This window comes from Pelophylax lessonae, assembly GCF_965119305.1.
Source record: "Pelophylax lessonae genome assembly, chromosome: 5".
In the NCBI taxonomy this organism is placed as follows: domain Eukaryota; kingdom Metazoa; phylum Chordata; class Amphibia; order Anura; family Ranidae; genus Pelophylax; species Pelophylax lessonae.
Window position 1 is genome coordinate 291,243,690 of NC_138772.1, and position 27,966 is coordinate 291,271,655.

The 27,966-nt window shown below is 37.7% G+C and overlaps 1 protein-coding gene across 1 annotated transcript in view; it reads right to left on the bottom strand.

Annotated features, from left to right (window-relative positions):
* CDH18 (cadherin 18) overlaps positions 1-27,966 on the bottom strand; it is an 850,149-nt gene that overhangs the window by 108,434 nt on the left and 713,749 nt on the right. The window contains exon 7 of the mRNA XM_082258418.1: positions 23,295-23,548. Coding sequence (XP_082114544.1) covers positions 23,295-23,548 — 254 coding nt within the window. The remainder of the gene's footprint in view (positions 1-23,294; positions 23,549-27,966) is intronic.

Below are 27,966 nucleotides of genomic sequence, written 5' to 3' on the forward strand. Positions count from 1 at the left end.
TTGCCTAACTGACTTTGATTGACAGCCATGGGAGCCAATGGCGCTGCGGCTGTGTGCCATGGACATCGCTGGAGAGGGATGGGGCTCAGATAAGTATTAGGGAGTGCTGGGGAGGCTGCTACACCCAAAAGGGTTTTTTTTTTTTTATCTTAATGCAAAGAATGCATTATGATAAAAAACCGTCTGACTTTAAAACTCCTTTAACCCATTTTTTCCTGCGATACATTAAAAAAAGGGTGGATTGGCAGCCTGTTATTTATCCAGTGCTGCTTATAAATGGCACTTGAAAAATATCTGTCAGACAGCTATCATTAGATGGCTTTATACACAGAGACACTCTTCTAAGCTAATCCACAGGACTTGCTAACATGTGATCAGTGTGAATGACCGCTTGCCGAACAGCCGCCGTAGTTTTACTGCAGCAGTTCGGATCTGTCCCACGAAATGATGTACCTGGACCGCATGCACCGATTGGCCACAGGAGGAGCCAATCAGCAGGTCCATGGGCCACGATGTCCGCCGGGCAGCCACGATCTCTCCCTCGTGGAGACAGAACGGCGGTCTGCCATTGTAAACACGGCAGACCGCTGTTCTGTCAGTAATGAAAACAGGAATCCTGTGTTTCTCCTATTTAGGAACACAGGACTCTGTGTTCATTCAGCAAGCCCATCCCCCACACAGTTAGAAAGCACCCCCTAGGGACACATTTAACCCTTTGATCGCCCCTGGTGTTATCCCCTTCCCTGCCAGTGTCATTAACCACTTGCCGACTGCCTAACGCAGATCTACGTCGGCAGTCAGCCCCTCACAGGCAAATCGACGTAGGTCTACGTCGCTAGCCTGTGAGGGTCTAGGGAGCGAGCGCGCGCCCCCGGAGGCGTGCTCCCGCGCGGTCACGCACCCTCCCGCGCGTGTGACCAGCGGACCCGATGTCTCAAATAAAGTTAACCCCTTCACTACCAGTGTATTTTTACAGTAACAGTGCATATGTATAGCACTGATTACTGTAGTAATGTCACTGGTAACCCCAAAAGTGTCAAAAATGTCAGTCAAGGGTCCAATCTGTCCGCCGCAATGTCGCAGTACCGCAAAAAAAATCGCAGATCGCCGCCATTACGCGTTAAAAAACAACAACAAAAATGACAAAAATCTTTCCCTTTGTTAGTAAACGCGATAACCAATCAAAATACGCTTTTTGCGATTTTTTTTACCAAACATAGGTAGCATAAAACAAATTGGCTGAAAATGTTAAAAAATTTTGATTTTTACATTTTTTTGGGGGGGGGGGGGGATTTCATATAAAAAAATGTGAAAAATATTGCTATTTTTGCAAAATTGACGCTCTTTTTTTGTTTATAGCGCATAATCAAAAAATCGCACAGGTGATCAAATACCACCAAAAGAAAGCTCTGTTTGTGGGAAAAAAAGGACGCCAAATTCGTTTAAATACAGCGTCGCACGACCGCGCAATTGTCCGTTAAAGTCACGCAGTGCCAAATCGCAAAATACCCCCTGGTCGGAATGGGGGGAAATCTTCCGGGGCTTAAGTGGTTAAAACAGTACACATTTAACCCTTTGATCGCCCCTGGTGTTATCCCCTTCCTTGCCAGTGTCATTCGAACAGTACCAGTGCATATTTTTAGCACTGATTACTGTAGTAATGTCACTGGTCCCCCTAAAACTGTCAACAATGTCAGTTAGGGGTCCAATATGTCAGCCGCAATGTCACAATCCCGCTAAAAATTGCAGATCGCCGCCATTACTAGTAAAAAAAAAAAAATTAAAATGACATAAATCTCTCCCCTAGATTGTAGACGCGATAACTTTTGTGCAAACCAATCAAAATACGCTTATTGGGATTTTTTTTACCAAAAAAAATGTAGCAGAATACAAATTAGCCTAAAAGGATTAAAAAATAGATTAAAATTTTTTTTTTTTGGAATGTTATATATAGCAGAAAGTAAAAAAATATTGTTTTTTTTTTTTCAGAATTGTCACACTTATTTGTTTATATCTACAAAAAAAAAAATTGCAGAGGTGATCAAATACCACCACAAGAAAGCTCTATTTGTGGAAAAAAAAGGACATCAACTTTATTAGGGTGCAGCATCAAACGACTGCGCAATTATCAGTTAAAGTAACGCAGTGCCATAACGCAAAAAATGGCCCTGGTCATTAAGGGGGTAAAGCCTTCCGGACCAGAAGTGGTTAATCAACAATTTCAATAGGCATTTTCTTGCTCATTTATTTTAAATACTTGCATATTATTTTAGGTCACCATTCATACCTATTAAGGCATATTTATAAAGCAGTGAATGGGATATATACCGAACATCCACTGCAGTCACTGTCATTTAAAACACATGCACCAGAAAGATACAGTGAACGTTTTGTGAATGTCACATTCACACGCCAAAGTTTAAATATTTTTAAACTTTATATTATATCATACATATACCATCTTTTTAATAGGAATGCAAATAAGTTATTATTTGTAAAATCTTCCTAACTTCGATTACACACTCTGTCACCCTTTCACATTTTTGTGGTAGTTACATTGCAGGAATGTGAAAAGCACTGAATCTAGTAGAATAAATAATGCACAGTTCAGGAAAAAACACACTTCAAAGCACAAAATGCTGTAGGATAAATAATACACACTTCAGGGAAAATAAAATGCACTTCTTGGAAAAAAAAACACACACAAACACAGCAAGTATCATGGATGTCTTTAATGAAAACTAAACATGACAACAACATTACAAAAGTTATCACAGAAATTTTAAAATAAAATGTATAAAACATTGACTATTGCTAACCATATAGAACTTCGCAGTGTATGACAATCTTGAATGGTTGTACAACTACAGCAAATGTTTCTGAGCCAGATGGCAGACACGTTGGATGAGCTCGATAAATTTTTTGAAGCATGCATTTCTTGTGAATTTCAAATTACACATATAGCTTATGGGTAACTCACACTTCTAAGGAAAAAAATGACTGCAGCAACCAGCATGCAAAAATTCTTTTCAGGATACATAACAATCACAATATTATAAAGAATAAAGAGAAAATAAAACAGTCAAAAGTCAATGGCCATTTGGTCAATCGAGTTGTCTTGCTGGCTGCTATGGGCAAAACCATTACATGTCTTTGCTTTAGTTAGCATAACCTGGCCCCTTTGTCTTTCTGAAAATACGCCCCTCAATAAATAATAAAAACACAAAATTTGCTGATTAACCACTTCCCGCCCGTAAACTATAGAAAATAAGCTTAGTATTTTATTCTTGGTAATTTATTAAAATTCTTGCTTGGATTGATAAAAAAAATTTGATACCAAAATACATGATTTAAGTCTTTGTCATTGAACTGATGACAGGAGTAAATGGCTTTGAGAAAATGCCCTTGATGCTTGCAAAATAAATATGAAACCTTGAGAAAATGTAGAATAAGAGTTGGAAATTGCAGTATAAAAGCAAAATATAAATAGATAACTACACAACACAGTTACTTGCTAGGATACGCAATTCATTTATTTTACCTTGAAAATATCATTCTAAACCTGATAAGAGGAGCTAAAAGAAACGCAATAGTTTTTTTTAACTTACTTTGCTTAACGGCTTTACAAAAATCACATGAAGCAGACACAAGCAAAGACTTTACATTATATTTAAATTGGATGGAGGTCAAGCTGGGAATGTAATTGGAACAGTTTATGGATGGTTTTTATGTTACTGTTGATTTACTCTTGTGTAAAAGTGAACGTGTAAAAGTAGTTTATTTCTTTTTGAATTCATTTTAAGTTATAGTGTTCAATCACTTGGAATCTAATAAACACTTCTTTTTTTTATATGTTATTGATATACAATAACAATTAAAGTCCACTTGATATGTACCCATTCCAAGTTATATTATTTAGCACCTTATTAAGCACCTTGTAACTTGAAAAGCAAAGGCCAAAATGTTGGTTTAGGCATACAAAAGCAAAAAAATAGACCCAAGTGTATTTTAAAAAAGGATAATCATTAAAATCTTGTTAATCAAGACTTTCTTCTACAGATATCATGTGGAGCATTGTTAAAAGGGCAGAGGTACCAATGGTAAATGCAGTATATGAGACAGGTGTCAGTGTTTACATCAAATACACTGGCAAGCACCCTATGTGACTGTAAGCTGTTAGTTACAGGTCCTCCTTAGGCCTCAAGCACACCGGATATTTTTCCAGCTGCTATTTTTGGCGTCAGACATTTTTTCTAGAGCCAGTAAACTCCCAAGCATATTATTTTATGTGTCCATGCACACATAGGCTGTTATCAGCAGTTTTTGGCAGGGGCGTTTTCTGGCTAGAAAAAAAGCCCAGAACTAGTGGGTTTTAAGAGGCATTTTTCAGCTGTAAAAATGCTGAAAAACGCCAATATTTTTGAGCGATAAGATTTTGTGGGAAAATAATTTTGCTAAAAAAAAAACTTAAAAAGCTACAGCTGAAAAACGCTAAAAACGCAGAAAAATGCTACTGCAAAAAAGCTGAAAAACTCCTTCTACAGCTAGAGCTTTCTACTGACATTATGATAACATCCAGTGTGCATGAGGCCTTATAGTGAAATCAGAGGTCTGTTAATGCCTCACACGCACTAAACTTAAATTAAATCTAAGCCCACCCACCCAAAAAAAGCTCATGTATTGCAGCTTTTTAGTCCTTAGGTGTGATGGATGTAATTATTTTATTTTTTTCAGGATTTTTTCCTTTTTTTTTAACTTTGTCCTTGAGTGGAACTCTTACTGTACTTTGTTGCTATGGAGAAGCAGCATTGTCACCACTCACCCTAGGCTGTTCTCTTGTTTTTTTACTAACACCTTCCTTTCTCCTCATCACTAGGGATGATCGAACGGTTCAGGTCGACCATCGGTTCGGCCCGAACATTGGGTGTTCGAGGTTCGGCCAAATTTAGAACGTTTTGCCCAAAAAGTTCGGAATTCGGCAACCAGAACCGACCAAAATGCAATGGGACAGGAAATGGGCTTTAAAAGCTCGTGATTGGACCAGAACCATTAGTAAAAGCCAATTGAGGGGGCAGAAGAATGCTAGGAATGTGATTGGAGTGACTAGGGGGTCCATAGTCCAATCATTAGTGAATACACCCCCCAGTATATAAGATAGCCCCCGCCATATTCCTAGCATTGTTATACAGGACATGGAAGAGAATGGAAGCAGTTCTGTTAATTTTACTTTAAAAGTGTCATTTAGCATTTATTAGTGTGAGGAAAGGGATATCTAGTGTAGTTAGAGTGCTCTTTTACACTTTAGTTAGCTTTAATTTATTCAGTTTCTGTAGGGAAAGTGTGAAGTGTCAGGGTGAACGTAATGTAGTGTAGGGTGAACTGACAGTGACTGCTATGGCAGGGTGACCAAACCCTTCCATAGCAGGGTGACCGCAATAGAGAAAAGATTGTTTCTCTGAAGTCACTTTCGTTTCTGTAATATGGCTTTGCCGCCGCCGCCAGCATTTTTGGCTGCAGGCGTTGCTAGTGCTTTTTTGAGCACATGTTTGGAGTCAGAAATGACATCTGAACATGTGTATAGGGGGTATATATACACACCAATGTCTGTATATATACACCTGCACATATACAGGTGTGAAAGGAGCAGAAAAAACTACTTGCGCTAATGAAATAATTAACACCAATATATTTCTGCTCCTATCACACCTATATATGTCTAGGTGTGTATATACATATAACTATGTGTGTATATACACAACTATACACAAGTTCAGATGTTTTGCCTGCCTCCAAAGAACCCAAAAAAATGCCCAAAAAAAACGCTAGCGTCAAAAAAAAAAAACGCCCAGGTGTGTTGTTGCAGGCATTTTTTGGGGTTTTTTTTGAGGCAGGCAAAACATCTGAACTTGTGTATAGTGTACCTGTGAAGCTTCAGCTCTGTAGCATGTCCAGAACCAGAAAAAAAGATAATTTTTTAGTAGAGCAGGGATTGTGGGACCCTCCTTTTACACCTATATGATCTTTTTTTTTATGGTTCTGGACATGCTACAGAGCTGAAACTTCACAGGTACACCTTTTAGACCCCCGAGACACAAAATCCCACAAAAAAGTTCTTAAAAATTGTCATTTTGATAGATTTTTGATAGAGAGCCAATTATTGAAAAAAAAAAAAAAATAAATAAAAATTTTCTTTGGATTTAGTGTCTGGGGGGTCTAAAAAGTGTATCTGTGAAGTTTCAGCTCTGTAGAATGTCCAGAACCATAAAAAAAGATTGTTTGTATTAGAACACTTTCAGCACAGGAGGTTGGCTTCTCGCTTTTCACACCTTGCCGATTTAATAGCAGGCGTTTTTTGGGGCATTTTTTGGGGTTCTTTTGAGGCAGGAAAAACATTTGAACTTGTGTATAGTGGTACTATACACAAGTTCAGATGTTTTGCCTGCCTCCAAAACCCCCCCCCCCCAAAAAAAAAATGCCTGCAACAACACACCTGGGCGTTTTTTTTTTTGGCGCTAGCGTATTTTTGGGTATTTTTTGGGGTTCTTTGGAGGCAGGCAAAACATATGAACTTGGGTATACCACTATACACAAGTTCAGATGTTTTGCCTGCCTCCAAAGAACCCAAAAAAATGCCCAAAAAAACGCTAGCGTAAAAAAAAAAACGCCCAGGTGTGTTGTTGCAGGCATTTTTTGGGGGGTTTTTGGAGGCAGGCTAAACATCTGAACTTGTGTATACGGGTATATATACACACATACTTATATGTATATACACACCTAGACATATATAGGTGTGATAGTAGCAGAAATACAGTTATATGCTTGCGCTAATTAAATCATTTACACTAATAGAGTTACGCTTCTATAACACCTATATATGTCTAAGTGTCAAATACATATAAGTATGTGTGTACACAAGTTCAGATGTTTTGCCTGCCTCCAAAACCCCCCAAAAAAATGCCTGCAACAACACACCTGGGCGTTTTTTTTTTTTTTTTTGACGCTAGCGTTTTTTTGGGCATTTTTTTGGGTTCTTTGGAGGCAGACAAAACATCTGAACTTGTGTATAGTGGTATATATACCACTATACACAAGTTCAGATGTTTTTACTGACTCCAAAGAACCCAAAAAATGCCCAAATAAACGCTTGCTACTAAACCGGCAAGGTGTAACAGGGGCGAAGCCAACTACCTGTGTTCTAAGTGACAAAATACAAACAATCTTTTTTTTTTATGGTTCTGGACATGCTACAGAGCTGAAACTTCACAGGTACACTTTTTAGACACCCCAGACACTAAATCCAAAGAATTTTTTTTTTTTTCAATAATTGGCTCTCTATCAAAAAAATATCAAAAATGACAATTTTTAAGAACTTTTTTGTGTGATTTTGTGTCTGGGGGGGTCTAAAATGTGTACCTGTGAAGTTTCAGCTCTGTAGCATGTCCAGAACCATAAAAAAAAAGATCATTTGTATTAGTGAAATTATAGATCTGGAATATGGTTTCGCTCCTTTCACACCTTGCCGGTTTAGTAGCAGGCATTTTTTTGGGCATTTTTTTGGGTTCTTTGGAGGCAGGCAAAACATCTGAACTTGTGTATAGTGGTATATATACCCATATACACAAGTTCAGATGTTTTTCCTGCCTCAAAAGAACCCAAAAGAATGCCCAAAAAACGCCTGCTATTAAACCGGCAAGGTGTGAAAAGCGAGAATCCAACTACCTGTGTTCTAACTTCTAAATGACAAAATACAAACTATCTTTTTTTTATGGTTCTGGACATGCTACAGAGCTGAAACTTCACAGGTACGCTTTTTAGACCCCCCCAGATACTAAATCAAAAAATCTCTTTTTTTATTTTTTTTTATTTTTTGGCTTTTTTTTTTTCAAAAATGACAATTTTTAAGAACTTTTTTGTGTGATTAATATTCCCTGGGGCATGACACAGAACCCTAGGCACTTTTTAGGGGCATTTATTGGGTTTTAGGGCTTCAAAATGGTGTTTTTTGATTACCGAAGTTCGGGTCCCATTGATTTCAATGAGGTTCTGAAATCCGGGCCGAACTTTTGGGAAGTTCAGATGTTCTGGCCGAACCGAACTTTTGAAAAGTTCGATCATCCCTCATCACTATGGAGAAGCAGCATTGTCACCACTCACCCTAGGCTGTTCTCTTGTTTTTTTACTAACACCTTCCTTTCTCCTCATCGCTATGGAGAAGCAGCATTGTCACCACTCACCTTAGGCTGTTCTCTTGTTTTTTTTTACTAACACCTTTCTTTCTCCTCATCAATATGGAGAAGCAGCATTGTCCTCACATTAGGCTGTTCTCTTGGCTTTTACTAACACCTTCCTTTCTCCTCATCGCTATGGAGAAGCAGCATTGTCACCACTCACCTTAGGCTGTTCTCTTGGTTTTTTTACTAACACCTTTCTTTCTCTTTATCACTATATATATATATATATATATATATTTCAAGCATTTTTTCTTTTAATTTTGATAATTATGGCTTACAGCTAGTGAAAACCCAAAATTCAGTGTCTCATAAAATTTGAATATTACATAGAACCTATAAAAAAAAAAAAAGGATTTTTTTATTGATTTTTTTAACAGTTACAGAGAAAAATATTCATTAGAACATTACATACTGTCCAAGTGAAAGAGTATAGCCACAAGAAAAAGGGGCTAACTATAGCGCTTGCTGAGAGTGGGTTATGTACTGGGAAGTGATTAATCAGTGCAGATAATTACAATATAATGTTGAGGTAGGTCTTAAATAGTGTTGCCAGAAGAATGCTAATAGTGCACAAAAACTCTAAAATTGCTTAATGTGCTAATATTGATAAAATTATACAAAAGTTTGTGTTATCTGTAACCAGAATTACAGCACAAATGATGATATGTACAGTTACCCCTAAAATACTATTTGAGGTGTTGGTGTACTGTAAATAATAATAAATTCCTATACAATTAATTTTTTAAAGAATTAGATACAGTGCAAATTATGTACAAACAATGGGATTCAATTACAAGTTTGGTAGGAGTTCATTAGTGATATTAAGTGCAGTCCTTTCTGTGATAATTCAATCAAAATGGTGCTCAAATATGAATAAATAAATAATTCAAAAATAATTTAAAAAATTCTTCGAATAAAACAGTTCATAGGTGACTTGTGGTGCAAATATGCAAAATATCCTTGAGTTCAGAGTGAATATAAAGGTTCTGGTGCTCGTACTTGATGTCACCGTGGGAGATAGTAAAATAACACACTCACCAGATGAAGTGGGTCTTAAATACCTTATAGTATTAAGACTGTTAACGCTTGTTTTGCCACCTGAACCAGGGGAGATACCGCTGGGCGATGTGGTGCCCCAATGCTCTGGATTGCCCTTTCCTGAATGGCCACCTTCTGCAGATCCGATCGGGTTAGTGGGAATAAAAAAAACTCCAGATGGTGTAGTACCGGTAAAAAAACTTAGGTACAATACACGATAGGTAAAATAGTAAAAGATGGTAAAACTACCAGCTAAAATGGAGCCCACGAGTGGAGAACGATGAATACCGGCTTGTGTTCCACTCGGCTCCAGTGACGTAGACAGAGTGTGTTCCACCTTATGCGCGTTTCGTCAAGTCGTTGACGTCTTCAGAGGTGTCTGAGTGAAGAAGCAGGTGAATACTGTCCAAGTGAAGAAGCAGGTTAAAGAACAAACACACAAGTACTGTCCAAGTGAAGAAGAAGGTTAAAGAACAAACACACAAGTACACAGTGTCAACAAAAAATGGTGCAGCTAACCAATTAGGGAAAAGTGGGAGTGGCGTTGTATATCCTATATTATGGTGTATACCTAAATACTTAGCTTAAAAGCAGGGGAGTCGACATAGAGTAAGAAAAAAGAGCATTAGGTTAGGGGTTTGGTATTATCATTGTACCAACCCTGTGTTATTTTTCATGAGGTCGAGCCTATTCATTTCAAGTTCCCTGCCTAATTGCAGCACAACATGCCTCAAAGCATGAAAGAACTTTGCAGGGTGAACAGGTTCTATAAAGCCACTCCTATTGCCATGAACCAGATCTACCTTTCAATAGTTAAAATATAGTCATCTAATACGGTAATAAAAGTAAAGTTCAGTCTTCCAAATCCTTTATACTTCTGTTCTTATGGACAATTATATTAAGGTATTGATACCCACAGTTTATATTGTCTGCTTTGTTTGATAAAACACCTCCACTGTTTACCTCCGCCTCTCTGCCTCCCCTCTTCCACAATTTGTCACTAACTCACATTGATTTTTTAGACTTTGATAATGCATGTTGTACTTTTCTTAAGTCACCTCAGTCACGTGACTCGGATGTATCTGATGCACATTTTTTTAATAAGTAACAAACCCAAAACTCAAAAATAAGAAAAAAATGCTAGCACTCTGAAAGGCCACTATAGGTGGCTAGATGAAAATAATAAAGTTAAAATATGTTAAAAAGCAACTGTTCTCAAGGGATGCAATTATATCTAAAATATATAAGCATGACACCAAAAAAATGGAGGGCAATCATGTATGCACATGAAGGGAAAATATAGTTAGTGATCAAGTCCATAAATTAGTCCATGTGGGATCCCGAGGAAAGGCAAGTGTACAAGCAGAATATGAAGCAAAAAGTAAGGGCAAAAAGCTCCACAGCATAGTCAGCTCTGTGGAAAAGGCATAAATTTACACTTTAAAAAAGAACGCGCATGCTCGCTGTGAGCTTGGTGCATGCTCTGAAACGCATTGTGTGTCCCCACTGGCCTCAGTGACATCACGCGACGCACGCTGTGTTCAAGCTTGGTCCTCGGATACAGCCGAACCTGGAAGATGCCTAACCGCCTATTACCATCTCCCGTTCCATCTCCTGGCTTATACATCTTCGGACGCTGGACTTGCAAGCTTCGCCCTGCTTACCACCAGACCAACTTATATAACACAAGAGCCTATCCTTTATTCTACCCAATTTGGGTGTTTATTTGCTGTGTGCATTTTGGTTCAATAAATAATACTGCACTTAGAGGCGCTCCGCGTTTTCTTTTTAAAACTCAAAGATAGTTTGTGGTTTTGTTGCCTTGATGATAAAGCATTCATTTATCTTCTCACAGGTCATCCCTTTAACCTGTTTTTGCATAGTGACTCAGCAGCACTTATAAACCACAACTAAATGACGTTAAGTTTTTAAAAGCGATGTGCATTACAAACTATGGTCAATTGTTTTACCTTTGTTTCCAGCTTTGTTGCATGTAGGTGCTGCTGATCTCCTGCAACTACTTCCTATATATATATGGACTCCAGCAATGGCTACATGATATTTTTGAAGGCAGCTTACTAAATGGTGACAACAGTGAACAATGCCTGCACAATGTGCATTGAAATGGCCCTTTCAAATATGCATGTGACTAGGTGACAAATTAGTGTCAAAACTACATGGGCCAGGTACATAAGTGTGTGACCCTAGAACAGAAAATGGCTGAAAAAGGACATTCATGGCTGTATAACCAAGTATAATTTTAATGAAGGCAGTAACATTTATTTTGTATGTCATCCCAACACACTAGGGCTACGAACCTACGAAAAAACATTATCCTACATTGTGCACAACATACTACGCTTGACTGCTGAGGTGCATATGCTCAGGAAAGACCACTGTTAACATACAAAACAATCCCTTGCCCCCCAATATAAGAAACCACACTTACAACCATTCGGTTTGAAAAGGGCAAGGCCACAGCTTTATTTACCTTCCAACACAGAACATGTAAACACGTTTAACCAGTGCCAGTCACAGTTGCACTGTGAGCACACTTTAACATTAAATAGTCAAATTCCAAAGGGTGCTGTCCTTACCATAAGTGCTAGACAGACAGACCAATTCCAATTTCAACTTAAGGGCATAGCCCGTTACAGCAACTTTAAAGTGCTGGCAAGGTAAAAAAACATGCCGCTAAAGCTGTGATGGACCATCCATAAAGGGGCAGAAGATGGGCAGCTCTTGCATCCACGTGTGTTCAAAAGGCCCAGAATTCCTGGGGCAGAACTTTTGAGCTCAGGCCCAGCCCAATTCCCCTTAACCAATCACCTGCAACAACTTATTCCCTCCTTCCTCCACCCATGTCCTGGCCATGCCCCATCAGTAAAGGCTCTCTTTCCCAAAGGGATCAAGAGACCTTCATTAATGGCATGCATTAAATCACCACAGAGATGTGAACTCCTCCTAAGAGATTGACAATTACATGTTAAATATTATATTCGGTTTTAGTGATTAGGCTTAAATATACTTCAATTACCAATATTCAGTCAATACTCTGATATAAAGGAGTGAAGGAGTTACATCTCACATTAAATTATCATATTTTATCATATTTTAATGATGGAATTGTAGTTATTTTAGTGTTATTTACAACCATATCTATTGCCATTGTTTGTGCCTACCTACTTGACATATGCTCTTCTCCATTACAGATAGATAATATAATTGCCATATTAGTTAGTTGCTATTGGCTATTCTGTCCAGGGTGGTTTTCCCCCCTTTGCCCCTGGAAGATTTTTTGCGATACGACACTGCATTACTAACTGACAATTGCACAGTAATACGCTGTACCCAAATAACATTTTTATCCTTTATTCCCCCCCCCCCCCCCACAAATAGAGCTTGTGTTTGGTGCTGTTTGATTACCTCTGCATTTTTACATGTTTTTTTGTGCTATAAACAAAAGAAATTTTGGAAAAAAAAAAAACAATATTTTTTACTTTCTGCTATAAAACACATCCAATTTTAAAAAATGGATAAAATAAAATCTAATTTCTTCATCAATTTAGGCCAATATGTATTCTGCTAAATATTTTTGGATAAAAAAAATTCTAATACGCGTACATTGATGGGTTTGTGCAAAAGTTGTAGCGTCTACAAACTATGGGATATTTTTATTTATTTTATTTTATTTTTGATGGCGATCAGCGACTTATAGTGGGGCCTGTGATATTGCCGAACTTTGATATTGGGGAACAGTTACACTAATACAGTGATCAGTGCTAAAAAGTAAGTGAGGTGAAATCACCCCGAAAGAGACATTGTATTAAAAAGAGAGGTTTCAAACCTATCCCACAATCCAAAACTACAAACTATTGAAGTTTGGCTTGAAGTAAAAAAAAAAAAATGTTATATTCACTGGTGCAATTTCATATTAATGTGGACCTTCACTCTCTCAGTCAATATCAACTATTTAAATTGTAATCCTTATGCTGTTAGCATTAGTAAATAGATAGGAAAGTATATTATTTTTACCTATTTTAAACTTTTGTTTTGCATTTCTTCAGTTACTTCCTGGTTTCCATGCCTAGGCAAATGAGGTCCTACATCCCAGGAGTCTTCAGGAGGGGGGGAGTGATTTTCTCAGCTAAGCACACCTTCCTGCCTAAGCTAAGGGCATATGGATTGTAGGAAGTAAGTGCTGCATGAATCATTTTCTCTATTTAAGATGGCCACTGCCAGAAATGCTAGGGGGTGGTTTTCAAAGTGATTTCAGCAAAATAAAGTATGGAGACATGGATGTTTGCTTTGAATAATAAAAATGCATTAAATAGCTTAGTAGTGCTTAGATGCAGAGATGCAGTGTAGTTATGCGTTAAATAAGTATGCATGATTGTTTAATCTGTAAAAAAAAAATATACCTACCGAATTTCTATAGCATATTGTAAAATGCATTTCTATAGAACATTGTAAATCAATCAAACCCAAGTAATATGAACAAATGAACTGCTCTGTAACTTATTTTGGCTAACATTAATGCTGTACACTTTATCCAGCAACTTTGTGGTATTCTCAAATATGCACTTCAGTTTATTGCTAATCTTTTCTACTGGAAGTTATTATAGATGTTTTACTCTCCAGTGCTTAGCTTCTTTTTCCCTTGTGGAATTCAGATTTCACAATATTGCTGACATTACCTTCTTGTAGCGCGTATGGCTCCCTACTAAATTAGCTACTTTGCAATATCATCACATTAGGCCTAATGTAGGCATTAAACACAATGTATTATGTGCTGATTAGGAATGATTTGCCTTTATCTATTTTGTCCTTGTTTATAATTCTTTTAGACACATTAAAATCTATTACATATGCTTATGGTATACAGCTACTCTATATCATCTCAGTGCCATCAAATTTTCCATACAGCAATACTGTATGTAGTTAATGATGGATGTATCTGTTGCTAAGATTAATATTCTTATATCACTGTATCTTGTCAAAGGAAATTAATACAATTCATACTAGATTTTACAACAAAGTAATTGGAGAAATCAAATACAAAACAACAAGACTTGGTAGTTATTCCCCATCCAAGGGAGGTGGATGTGATCCATAGGAGCTGACTAAAGGCCTGTGTATTCCCTTCTGAAGCAATACTCTTCTACTCCATGTTATATATTTGGATTACTGGCAAATAATGCACCCACCCCCTCTTTTTTGAGTGGGCTACATGTATGACATTCTGGCCATGGATATCCATGGGTCCCACAATACAATTGAGGATCTGTATGATGAGTGATACATATGAATTATCAACATCCCATTGACAGTAATCAGGGCCCATGATTCCAAATCATCCCATGCGGCTCCTGGCTCCTTGTTCACCTCCCTTGTTGTTTTTTCTTTTGTATACCAATTGCAATCAGAGTACAGAGTGATGAACTTTAAACTCCAGATGAAGCACATATGCGAAACACGTCGAGTGTTCTAGCTCAAAAACTCCACTAGAGGATTTTTGTTTTTTTATAATAAACACTTATTTTGTAGTTATTTTTTCAACTAACATTGTAAAGATGATAAATTAAATTGACTTGGGCGAATAACTGTTTTATTTTAGTTCAGATTGGGGTTGGTTTTACTAAAACTAGAGAGTGAAAAATCTGCGACAGCTCTGCATAAAAACCAATCAACTTCCAGATTTTTTGGTCAAAGCTTACCTGAAAAAGTTGAAATTAGAATCTGATTGGCTACCATGCACAGCTGCACCAGATTTTGCAATCTCCAGTTTTAGTAAATCAACCCCCTTGGGTCCAGTTTATAGTGGTTTAAGTATGTTATAGAAGAATACAATACAACCCCTACTTCTAGCAAGAACACGGTCAGGGCTTCAAGATGACTTTAAATACGCTTCTATTCATTAGTTTATGCCCTGTCTGGTCGAGGACCAGAACTGGACCACATAGGAGGACCTGTGGGGCATTTATGGAGTGATTTTTATGTAAAACTGGAAAATTATTTTTTATGTACTAAAAACATTTTAGATTTGTATAACGGCCTACTAAAATCCTACTAGTAATAAGTATAGGTTATCATTTCTGTATCTGTCCTTTTCCAGAAAACAAGTAACTCACAGTGTACCCATAGGTAAAATAAAAAAAGGCATATACAGTGGTGTTTGTTTTTCTGAGTCTCCCTTGTAACATAGTTATATTACCTGTAGAAGAAAACAAACAGGAGAATGCAAACACCAAGTGCATTAATAAAATATTTGTTAATAAATAAATAGATAAGCCAAATGCATACTCACAAAATAGGGAAAAATGTAAGCATGAGGCTGTATGCATGTGGCTAATGGCCGTTGGGACTCATGCTAGCCTAATCAGGACCAGAGATGGACCTGGTTAGGCCAGTGTGTCCAGCAGTCATTAGGCATATGTATATTGTTTACAGGGGCTTTATGGTCATGCTGTTTATGGCGGAAGATAAGGCATTTACCCGGCTACAACTTTATGCGCATATGGTGGGTAGGAAAGTGCGCTGATTCAATATAGGGTGTGCTGCTACCTTAGAGTGTATGTTGTAGAATAGGTAAAGAAATCAGGTGCGCTGCCCTAGTGCATATGTGCAACATACAAAATGATGTAAACAAATAAACCAAAAATGCAATAATAATGCAAAAAAATTAAAACGTATGCAAATCGTGTAAAACAAAAAATGTCCAGAAGGTGACTAGTGATACACCAATGTGCAATAAACGTCCATATTATAAGTCCATAAATAAAGTGCAAAAAATGGTGACAAAAACTTCCAGCTTGGGGAAAGGTGAACTGTGATTGGAAGGTGCAAAGTCCCACCACCAGCTTGGCCTCTTACCAGAAGTTAAACGTTAAGGGCATATATGAATATGACCGCTCCAAAGGTCATGCAGCCAGGTAGAAAAGTTCCCAGAAATACAGAAGGCACTCTGACACACTCGTGCTCCCTAGACTCTTACCGGACAAAACCCAAACAAGAAGCCTGGTTCTATGGTGATGAGTGGTCCTGCCGGGGGTTACTGGACTCTAGGATGGCTGATGTAGTTGCTTGTGTCCAAGAGGAACAGACCCAGTCAGAAAGCCTGACGAAGCCTTCTTTCGTCAGGCTTTCTGACTGGGTCTGTTCCTCTTGGACACAAGCAACTACATCAGCCATCCTAGAGTCCAGTAACCCCCGGCAGGACCACTCATCACCATAGAACCAGGCTTCTTGTTTGGGTTTTGTCCGGTAAGAGTCTAGGGAGCACGAGTGTGTCAGAGTGCCTTCTGTATTTCTGGGAACTTTTCTACCTGGCTGCATGACCTTTGGAGCGGTCATATTCATATATGCCCTTAACGTTTAACTTCTGGTAAGAGGCCAAGCTGGTGGTGGGACTTTGCACCTTCCAATCACAGTTCACCTTTCCCCAAGCTGGAAGTTTTTGTCACCATTTTTTGCACTTTATTTATGGACTTATAATATGGACGTTTATTGCACATTGGTGTATCACTAGTCACCTTCTGGACATTTTTTGTTTTACACGATTTGCATACGTTTTAATTTTTTTGCATTATTATTGCATTTTTGGTTTATTTGTTTACATCATTTTGTATGTTGCACATATGCACTAGGGCAGCACACCTGATTTCTTTACCTATTCTACAACTTTATGCGCATAACATTATATATACTGTATATCACTGTGGATGAATATTATATTATAATATATTATAATGTATTATATATTCCTTTGGTCTTGTATTTATGTATGTAAGTTATATTTAACTTCTTAATTTTACGTACTTGTTTGTAATGTCAATTTATTCCAAAGTACATAATCTTTGAACTGGTCTGTTGCTATGCCAATGCCCCCTTTTTGTTCTGGGTTACAACATTAGTGTAAATGTATAGGAAAAGCCTATAAGTAGTTCAAAATTGTAAAAAGGGAATAGGGTAACCAGTGGTCGCTCCTTGAAAAACTTTATTAATCAGAAAAATGTGAAAATTATACACAGTTGATAGGCAATAGGCTGACAACGTTGTCATACATAAGACACATGCCTGGGTATATATAACCACATCTAGGTCAACACACTCTAATACAATATAAATCAAAGGTCACAATTATAACAGCTCAATGGTAAAGGTCACATGTGCAGATACGTAGAAAGGACCGATGTATTCACCGATGCGGACCAGTCAAAATCTTATAAGTTTAAGCAGTGCATTAATTGCAACACAAGACAGGTTCTCTACAAGCCAGTGCCATAATTACTACGTGGGTTAGACAAAATGCCCCTTAAAAATTTGCATCGGGGAACATCTCAAGTATCCAGGGCAACATAGATGCCATTAAGGCCAACTGAAAGGATTTAAGGTAAAAGGATTTTTCGCCTTAACATTTTCAAGTAGAAAAGGTGATTTTGATACTGTACTTCTACCACGTAAGAAAGAATGGATCTTTTGCCTGAGGGCCTGAACACTAAAATTAATCTGTAGGTATTCCTGAGAGCCTGGTTCCCATGAAGAGCACTGAGCCCCAAACCGACCCTTCCTACACCACCCCTTTTTCTGCAACCTCACAGAAAGGATGCTGAACCATGGGGGTGAGATAGATATACACCTATATCTTTGTCTGTGCTGTACCTTCCCATCACCTACTGTCTAACTAAATTATTATTTTAACTAATATGTGCATGGAATCTACTGGAAAATCTATGTATCTCTGTCTTTAATAAATATCTGCATATATATGTATAACCACTATATGATCACAGACTTTAACCCATGATGTTTTGGGACTACTGTATGCGATTAAATATGCCTCTATACATACGCAAATAAATTAATATTGCTGTAATATAAATTTCCCCAAGATGGCAATACACACTACTACATGTAAACACACTACATAGGACCCTTTAATGGGTTAAAGATTCGGTCAGGTGTGACATCACAGAATATTCTTTTAAGGAGACATCATTCATGCTATTTAAGGTGAGAAAAATGGTTGTCACACTACCCTGAAGAAGCTCAGGTGACTACTGGGTGAAACGTGTAGGTCTGATCGTTCCCACATGCCCTTGGACATGACCAAACTTTGTGGCTGATGACATCCTGCTGCTCAGCACCACCACTCTGTGATCTGGACTACTTGGACTCGAGGCTCCCATTGCCAAGGCTACTTCCTTGAATCGAGGCTACTACCTTGACCCGTGGCTCCCACTTCCACATCTCCTGATGCTGAAAACAGCAATGCAGGAAGGACAATTTTGTACAGAGTGGAAAGTGTGGACTGTGTACTGGTGTCCCTCTGCGACTGATCCAGGAACTGTGAGTTATCCCCAGTGGGGAACAGCACTACCTATCCACATGTCAGATTAACATGAACTGACAGTTGGTAAATAACTAGGGATGGCGTGGAATTTTTTTTCAGATTTATATTAGTTCATGTGGTGACCTACCATTTCTTGTTTAGCTCTTTTGGTTTACTTGGGGAAATAAGAAGACCAGACATCCACTATGAGCTGTACCGCTGCTAAGCTCTGACACCACGGCGGTTACCTGGGACTCATTTAGACCCCATATACTCTGCCCTTTAACATTGACATTGAGCTGTTATAATCATGACCTTTGATTTATGTGGTATTACAGTGTGTTGACCTAGATGTGGTTATATATACCCAGACATGCCTTTTATGTATGACAGCGCCGTCAGTTTTTTAACTATTGTCTATTGCCTATCAACTGTGTATAATTTTCTAATTTTTCTGAATAATAAAGTTTTTCAAAGAGAGATTGCTGGTTGTCCTATTCCCTTTTCACAACTTTGAACTACTTATAGGCCTTTTCTATACATTTTCTCCTGCTGCTAATGTTCATGTGAAATAGGGAGGAGCACCACCCCTCATATTAGGTGAGTTGGTACTCCTAATGTGCTGGTACAGTATTAACCTCACCAGCGAGATTCTAGGGATTCGTTTTTATCGCAATTACTGGGACATTAGTGTGTCTATATATGAGGTTCTGTGGTTCTGTGTTGGTTTATCTCTGAGGAAGGGGGTGCCTCCCCCGAAACACGTTAGCTTGCCAACATTTTGGTGCATTTGATTGGGTGATACTTCGCCATCACTGGATTTGTCATCAGTGTGATAAAATGCTTACATTTTTCCTTTTATTTTTGAGTATTTATTTGGCTTATCTGTTTATTTATTAATAAATCTTTTGGTAATGCACTATTTATTTGCTCCCTCCTATTTGTTTTCTCCTACGATTGTCTGTCAGATTTCCCCATCCAAGAAAGGCAGCACCGACTGACCATTACAGTTGAAGAAATCCTACTGACTCTCACTGCCCACATTATTTTGGGTTGTGTAGAAGTTCTCTGAGGACTGGGGGTGTTTGAGTAATAGTTTTATTACTTATTGATCATATCACTAGCTTTTTTTCCCACTAACTGCAAAAGGTCAAATTATCCAGCAGCTAATTAACTATCCAAAATTAAAGTTATACTAAAGTCTTATTTTTTTGTTTAAAAATACCAAACATGGTATACTTACCTGCTCTGTGCAGTGGTTTTGCACAGAGCAGCCCAGATCCTCCTCTTCTCAGGTCCCACATCGGCGCTCCTGGCCCCCCTCCTGTCGAGTGCCCCCACATCAAGCAGCTTGCTATGGGGACACCCAAGCCAAGCTGTAGCTCTGTGTGTCCATTCAGACATGGAGCCACAGTTTGGCTTCACCCCCTCTCTCTCCTAATTTGTTAACTGACTTTGACAGCTGTGGGAGCCAATCAGCAGGGAGGGTCCTGGAAGACCGAGGCACTCGTGCAACATTGCTGGATTGAGATGGAGCTTATGTAAGTGTTAGTGGGGCTTGGGGGGGGGGGCACAGCTACTGAAGGGTTTTTACCTTAAAATAAGTATAGGTTATGGCTTTTTTAAAGATTAATACTTACCTAGGTGGATGCAGCAACGGTCTGATGCTGTATTTGTCCCCCGCCACCTCTACACTAAGAACCGAGCAATCAAACACCGCCGATCGCTCGGTTCTGACAGCTCCCCAAACAGAGAGCTGCTGACTGTCAGTCAGCAGCTTTCTGCTCTGCTCCCTCCCTACACGTTGGAGCACTGGGCTGTTCTCAGGCTCTCAGGGGCTCACTGAGAGGCTGAACCGGGTGTCAGTCCAGGCACCTGATGGATCCAGACTCCATTGTTGCGATGACGCGCTGTCTGCACCGACTACTGTGACATCAGCAGAGAGTGGAATTCAGCCCGCTCTCTGCTGAAAATAGGTCACAGGAGTGAAAAACCGATTGCACTCCTGTAATCCATAGGAGAAGTACAGCCAAACCAGCTTTGGCTATACTTCTCCTTTATTGCATAGAATGCATTAAGATTAAAAAAAACCTTCTGCCTTTAGAAACTCTTTATGATGATTACAGAAATTCTTATCTCAGCTGCTAAGGGGTCAAAGCAGTTGACAATCAACCAACCTGCAGTAGGATTGGCTGCAGCAGGTTATATGAAAGTACAGAGAGACCACCACCCTGAGTAACTAGGAGCTGGTGGCTACCCTATTAAAAAATGCCTCAGAAAAAAAGAACAGAAACTGGCAAAATCAACAGGTATTTGCTGAAATAAAACACACCTCATACAACTATAGGACATGGCTCCATTGTATTTGAATGTAAAAATGAATTACTATAAAGCAATTTCTCCATGGAAACAAAACACATCTTCATACAAATGATAATTAACAGACAAAATCCTGCATTAGTGTGCATATTTAACATAAAAGAACATTTATTCTTGTGGGCATAAGAGTACTGGTGAAAGAATATGTGCAATCACTGATTAGTTCAGTCCAAGTGTTAGAGCCTTCACTTCAGAGAAGAGAATAGTTAACATGCCTCAGTACTGATATTTAATCAAGAACAATTGAAGAGACATTTCAACATCTTGCTGCACTGATTACCTTTTCATTCCACCTGTCCAGCATACCGTAAGAAGCCAAGAAACATCTTTTTAAACAGCTTTTGACAAAGAAACAGTCACTGAATTTAGACATAGTAAGACCATTTCCAACTTCATTTCTTAATTGTGATCTAATTTAAAGTAGGTCTAAACCCAATTATTAAAACCTCATATAATATTTAACATGTTACTGTAATTTCATAAATAGTTTTTAACCACTTCTGGACCAGAAGGTTTTACCCCTTTTTTTTTTGCGATACAGCACTGCCTTACTTTAACTGACAATTGCGTACCCAAATAAAATTTATGTCCTTTTTTTCCCCACAAATAGAGCTTTCTTTCAGTCGTATTTGATCACCTCTTTGATTTTTATTTTTTGCGCTATAAACAAAAAAGTGTGACAATTCTGAAAAAAAAACTATATTTTTTACTTTCTGCTATATAACATTCCCAATAAGAAAAAATTAAAAAAACAAAGTTTTCATCATTTTAGGCCAATATGTATTCTGCTACATATTTTTGTTAAAGAAAATCCTAATAAGTGTATATTGATTGGTTTGCACAAAAGTTATCACGTCTACAAACTATGGGAAAGATTTATGTCATTTGTATTTATTTTTTTTTTTATTTTTTTTAATAGTAATGGCAACGATCAGCGATTTTTAGTGGGATTGTGGCATTACGACGGACAGATTGGATACCATACTGACATTTTTGACACTTTTGGGGGACCAGTGACATTACTACAGTAATCAGTGCTCAAAATATTCACTGTTACTGTACTAATGACACTGGCAAGGAAGGGGTTAACACCAGGGGCGATCAAAGGGGTAAATGTGTCCCTAGGGGGTATGTTATAACTGTGTGGGGGATGGGCTTGCTGAATGAACACAGAGACCTGTGTTCCTAAATAGGAGGAACACAGGATCTCTGTGTTCATTACTGAAAGAACAGCGGTTTGCCATGTTCACAACAGCAGACCGCCGTTCTCACTCTATGGGGAGCCATCACGGGTGCCCGGCAGATATCGTGGCTGCCTGACCCGCTGATTGGCTCCCCCTGTGGCCAATCATACAGATACGTCGTTTTGCGGGACAGAGCCGACCTGCCGCCATAAAACTACGGCAGCTGGTCGGCAAGTGGTTACGGTAATCATATAAATTCTGAATATTTTGTTTAAATAATGTCTGGCAAACCTCCAAAGAAAGTCTTTGCTCAGGTTCTTTCTGTTATAAAGTGTTAACACGATGTCTCTATCTCCCAATAGTTTTCCTGCAATTTTTGACCTGTCACATTAGCTTCCAGTCTAACTTAACAACAAAGAACCGTTTAAAACCTTTTAACAGCATTACTAGGTCCTTTCTATATGTTGTTAATAGAGTAATTCCCAACAAGAGGTTCATCTGATACACATGAGCAGTTTGAAATATTTTGTGTAGTTAACCTTGAAATAAAGATTTAGCTTGGCAAGACAAGAAACTAAATGATATCCTTTGGCATCTTTTTCAAAGATTATTACATCTTTAATTTTCAACTTTGCTCTCGTAATAACAGTTCTGATGAAGACAGGTGTTGAAACTGTCCCAGAATAAAATTCAATGCTCATAATAATCATGCTTTTCATAAGGTAGAAAGAGAAATAATACTACCATTGTGTATATATTATATATTGAATACTGTATGTCACATGTCTTAAAATGAAAGTGGTCTAGGATGATCTGTGATACCCAATAAAGGTAAACACATCTGGATATTACAAAACATAATGAATAAGAGAAATATAATATTAATATACAGAGATATATATATTATCATGTACAATATAGTCAGTTCTGCATAATGCAAATTACCGTATATAGGTGCCCCTCCGGTATGCTATGACCTTTAACATGCCCACATGCCGACTTATAACCTTTCCCATTGTAATATTTTTTTCCAGTTAGGTTACACTATTTTATTAGGTTACTGGAATATTTATATTTTCATTTGAAAATTAAATGATGTTTATGAATGAGTAGCAGGATACATTATCTTACCTTACTGAGCTACTTGTACTATCTGGATCATATGCTGTTACCATTCCTACTATGGTTCCAATGCCTGAGTTCTCATAAACATCCATGTCATAAAATGCTTTAGTAAACAAAGGTGCTTCGTCGACATCACCAACAATGACTTTTAACATCGTTGAGTCTTTAAATGGTCCCAAGTGAGAAAATTTGGAGTCCAAGTGAGTATTTACACCTTCTATGTTTAGTGAATATAGCTTCTTTTTTTCATAGTTTAAAGGCTGAAAAAAACAAAACACACATAGTAAGTGCATCAAAATTGCATTTAAATCATTTTAATACATAAAACAAACAGAATGAAAAATGTTTATCAGAGGTATGTTTATCATTTTCCCCATATAACCCCCTGAAAAAAGGTGTGCCATCCCTTTAAAAATAATAAATATAAGTCCACAAATAGGTGAATAATGAAAGTATTCAATGAAGCCAATAAAGTCCACCAAGGTGAAAGAACATATCTTATATCGTATATCTCACAACAATAGCTCTTTTGGGGATTTACAGCCCATTTACACTGCCACGACAGGATTTTGTGGGGCAACCTGTGAAGTTGCGTTGCACAGACTTCATATGATTGAAGTCAATGCAAGTCGCCTCCAGGTTGCCCCAAAGTAGTACAAGGACCCTTTTTCTAAGTCAGAGCGACTTGTGTCACTCCTATTAGAACGGGTCCTGTACTATTCAATGGCGAGCGACCGACCGCGACTTGTCAGGCGACCAAGTCGCCTGACAAGTCGCGGTAGTGTGAATGGACCCTTACAATGGACTGTGATTGTTTATAAGATATTTGACTGTTACGTGCAAATATTTTTTTTATTGGATACTTCCTTTAATCGCTTATTGATGGACTGTTCGATATTTTTATTATTTTTTTAAAGAGATAGCACATTTTTTTGGGAGTTATATTATTTATGTCTTGTATTCAGATATTGTTTGTGTGCAGCTGTCATTTTTTTACTTTTTATGCACTGAGTGCAGGAGTTCCTTGTTTTTAATTAATTTACACCACACACCACAGACTCCTGAAATGCTGAATAGAGAGAAGATGGGGAAGGGAAGGAAAAAAAGGGAAGGGGTGGAGGCTCAAGTATTCATACAGAGGGGAGATAGTAGACACAGGCTACTAGAGAGGTGAGAAATAAAGGCCCTTTTATTGCAGGAACAATATTTTTTTTAACCTGACAGGGTTGCTTTAACAATCAAATCACTATGCATGGAATTTGAAGATACTGTAACACCCTCCCCTAAAGCAGTAATCTCATACCACAGTACTAACAAGGAGTTTAAATGAGAAAGATACTTTGGGTAGTATAGCTATTGATAACATTCATTAAGTACCCATGTCTTTATGCACTAAAGCTGCAAGGTGAGTTATTCATCTTTGAGACAATTGCTGTTGCACATGTTGTGTTCTGGAGAAAAAATGTCTTCCTACCATATCAACTTTTATTCTGGATGGTTACTGGAATGCCAACTCCACAATTTAAAGTCGTTTGAAACTCAATCACTGTTCTCATATATGTGTTACCATGTTAATTGTTATTGCAAACATTGTTTTCTATACTTTGAAATATGTCGTTTACTTAATCTAACCTAATATATCTAATACCTGCAGATCCTGCCAGCAAGGTCCTTGTTTAGGTATTTTATTTTATAGGGTAAAAACTGTTTGCTAGCTGTGCTCCTGGATTGTCACCGTCACATGCATGCCTGATGGGTGTTACAAGTGGCCACACTAAAACATATTGTGCTACACAGTGCACCACTATCACTATCAAAGAACTGTTAGAAAACAACGATGTGCAGGCTATTCTAGAGAAAGTGCAAGTAGACAGGAGGAGGCTACACAAGATCAGCAGGAATGAGATGCAAATATAGGATGGAAAAAAAAGGGAAAACAGTATTTTATTTAAAAAACCCTTACTGGATGACATCTGATTACTAAATTCCCTTTTTTTTCATAAATGTTGTTACATTTTTTTAATCTTCTTTTATAGCCAAAATCTGCCCTATTTTCAGAAATTGGAAATACACACAAATAATTATTGTCTCGTAATGACTAAACTAAGTCCAATTTAAAAAAAATATTTAAATAATTTCTTAGACAGATGATACAAAAAAATTTATAGTTCACATTAACACGTTATTTTAATCATATTAAAAAATAAACAATGCTCTTTGATAATAGCAAGAAAACTCATAGAAATTATACAATGTTTTGTTTTTAATTACACAACATTGCTATTGTGCACTGCATTAGTAAATACAATATATTTTTGCCAATATTTTTGTTTGTTTGCAATGTTCTTTGCCCTTCCATGTGCATCTTGCTATAAAGGCCAGCTATAGGATGGAATGACTGCCTTTTTTTTGTACAGTTGGCTGAATTGGGTGCAGGGAAGCACAGGGTGCCTTTGCTGCCATTGTGCGTTTGCATACATGTGCCTTTAAGGAGGGGTGGGCTTCCTTCAGGCACACCTTCCCTTAACCTATCCATTTTTTTTATATGCTCCTACTCTACTCCTACGACTCTGAAAAGTTTAGAGTTAGGACCACAGTATATACAGAGATCTGTTGCCATGGGCACTGCAGCTTATTCATATGTTGGGTGAGAACAAAATCTTCTGTTTTTTTTAATGTAAACTGTTAGACAGGGTCGATTTGGTTGTTTTGCAGGCTGGCTGGTAGGTGTAAATGAAGGGAACTCACTGCTCCAGATGATATAGAGAAGCCCAATGGAACCTCACGTGTGTGCTTGCCCTGGATCGCCTCCATGTATATTCTCAAAAGAATAAGTGGCTGCACATCATGGTTCGTTCCAAATACCTTTATTCAAGGTTCCTAAAGTGACACAGCAGGACAACAACAGTTAGCAAAGTAGACCCATTTCACACATTACAAATGTGCTTAATCATGATTAGGTACATTTGTAGCATGTGAAATGCGTCTACTTTGCTAGCTGTTGGTGTCCTGCGGTATCAATTTGGGAACCATGACTAAAGGTATTTGTAACGTATCATGATGTGCAGCCACTTCTTCTTTTGGCTGGTAGGTATGCCGGGAAATCTTTTGTTTGCTTGGATTTGTGTTGCCCTTCCTTGTGCACCTTGCTGTTAAGACTAGTTTTAGGTTGGGGTGGTTGCCTTTTTTTATATATTTTGCCAAAACACAAATCCTCCTATACAATTGCAGGAAAACAAGGAATATACCTAATGTTTACATTTATAACATATAATTTTCAAAATTCAAAGTAAAAATAATGGTAAAAAAAACCCTAAAACAAACTCTATGCCACAAAGGAACTTAACTAAATACATTTTCTGTAAAAATAACTAATAACATTAATATCACAAACATTGCAAAAGAATATAACATAAGTCAGGTCTGATAAGAAAAAGAATTCAGACTTTATTTAGATAATCCAGATATAACAATAGATTATGGTTGAGTACATAGATGTAATAAAATTCGTGTACAGGTACAGTCAAGAAAAATGCTTCCCAAGTGTGTCGTTGCTGGCCCTATTGAAATTTCCCAAGCGTTTTCAGACTCATAACAGCTATGTGTTTCATTGTGTTGTGGCACAAAGAAGCAGGATGAACAAACAACCATGGCAGATTTAATAGGTTAAACCTGAGTTATTTTGGTGCTCCAGTCTAATAATGTCTGTTCAGCACAAAGTAAAATATGCATTTATGGACTGATGAACTGATCCCATCCTTAGAAGTTTCATTAGGCTCCTAACTGGCTCATATTTTACAAATCTGCAATCTTGTAACTTTAAGCAATGCACAGCAGTATGACCTTCATGTATTCTTTAGCATAACACTAGACTTTATATGAACATTCACATGAAGCAGATGTCATGTTAACTTTCACACAAAGGTATTTTAAACCAGTATAGCTATTAACATATCTTTGGAGTAATTGTTTTGTTATAGCGCAGTTAGTAACAATACAGGTATTCTGTCAAACAAAACATGAGCAATGCAAGTGTTCTTGTTCCGTATCTTGTTACCGTTGACTGTGGGCAATTATATAGATAATTGACTGCACAACACTTTGACAATGTGGAAAATACATTTTTATTGTGAATGCTGCTATTTTTATTTCTACTGTCAGCACATTCCAGCTTCACAGCACACGGGAGAACAAATATATGTAAAAGTGCAATCATGTTAGCTGACATGACAGATTGAAATTACACCAGTCCTTGTTGAATTGTATTAAAAATATCTGAGAATGAATGAAAGCATCATGTGTCAAGCACCGTACATATTATAATTATGTGTAAATGCAAGGTGACAAAGCTAGGTGACACAAGGTCACCTGTAGGGTGATAGGAATGTGATGCTGCCTTGCCATTTGGCGATGATGTAGAATGAAATTAACAGCCATTACAGTACCTTTGCTACAGGTGCTATCTTAGTTCATACATAAACAATATTCAAGGAGGTTCATATTTTTGGATAGCACTGTCGGAATTACTATTGATCCAACTATAGAAAATGCATAGAAAAAAAAAAACTATTCAGTTGAAAGGAGTGTAAGAGGACACGAGGACATATAATGCGATTAGAGGAGAAACAATTTAACCTCAGGCTACGCAAGGGGTTTTTACAGTAAGGGCAATAAGATT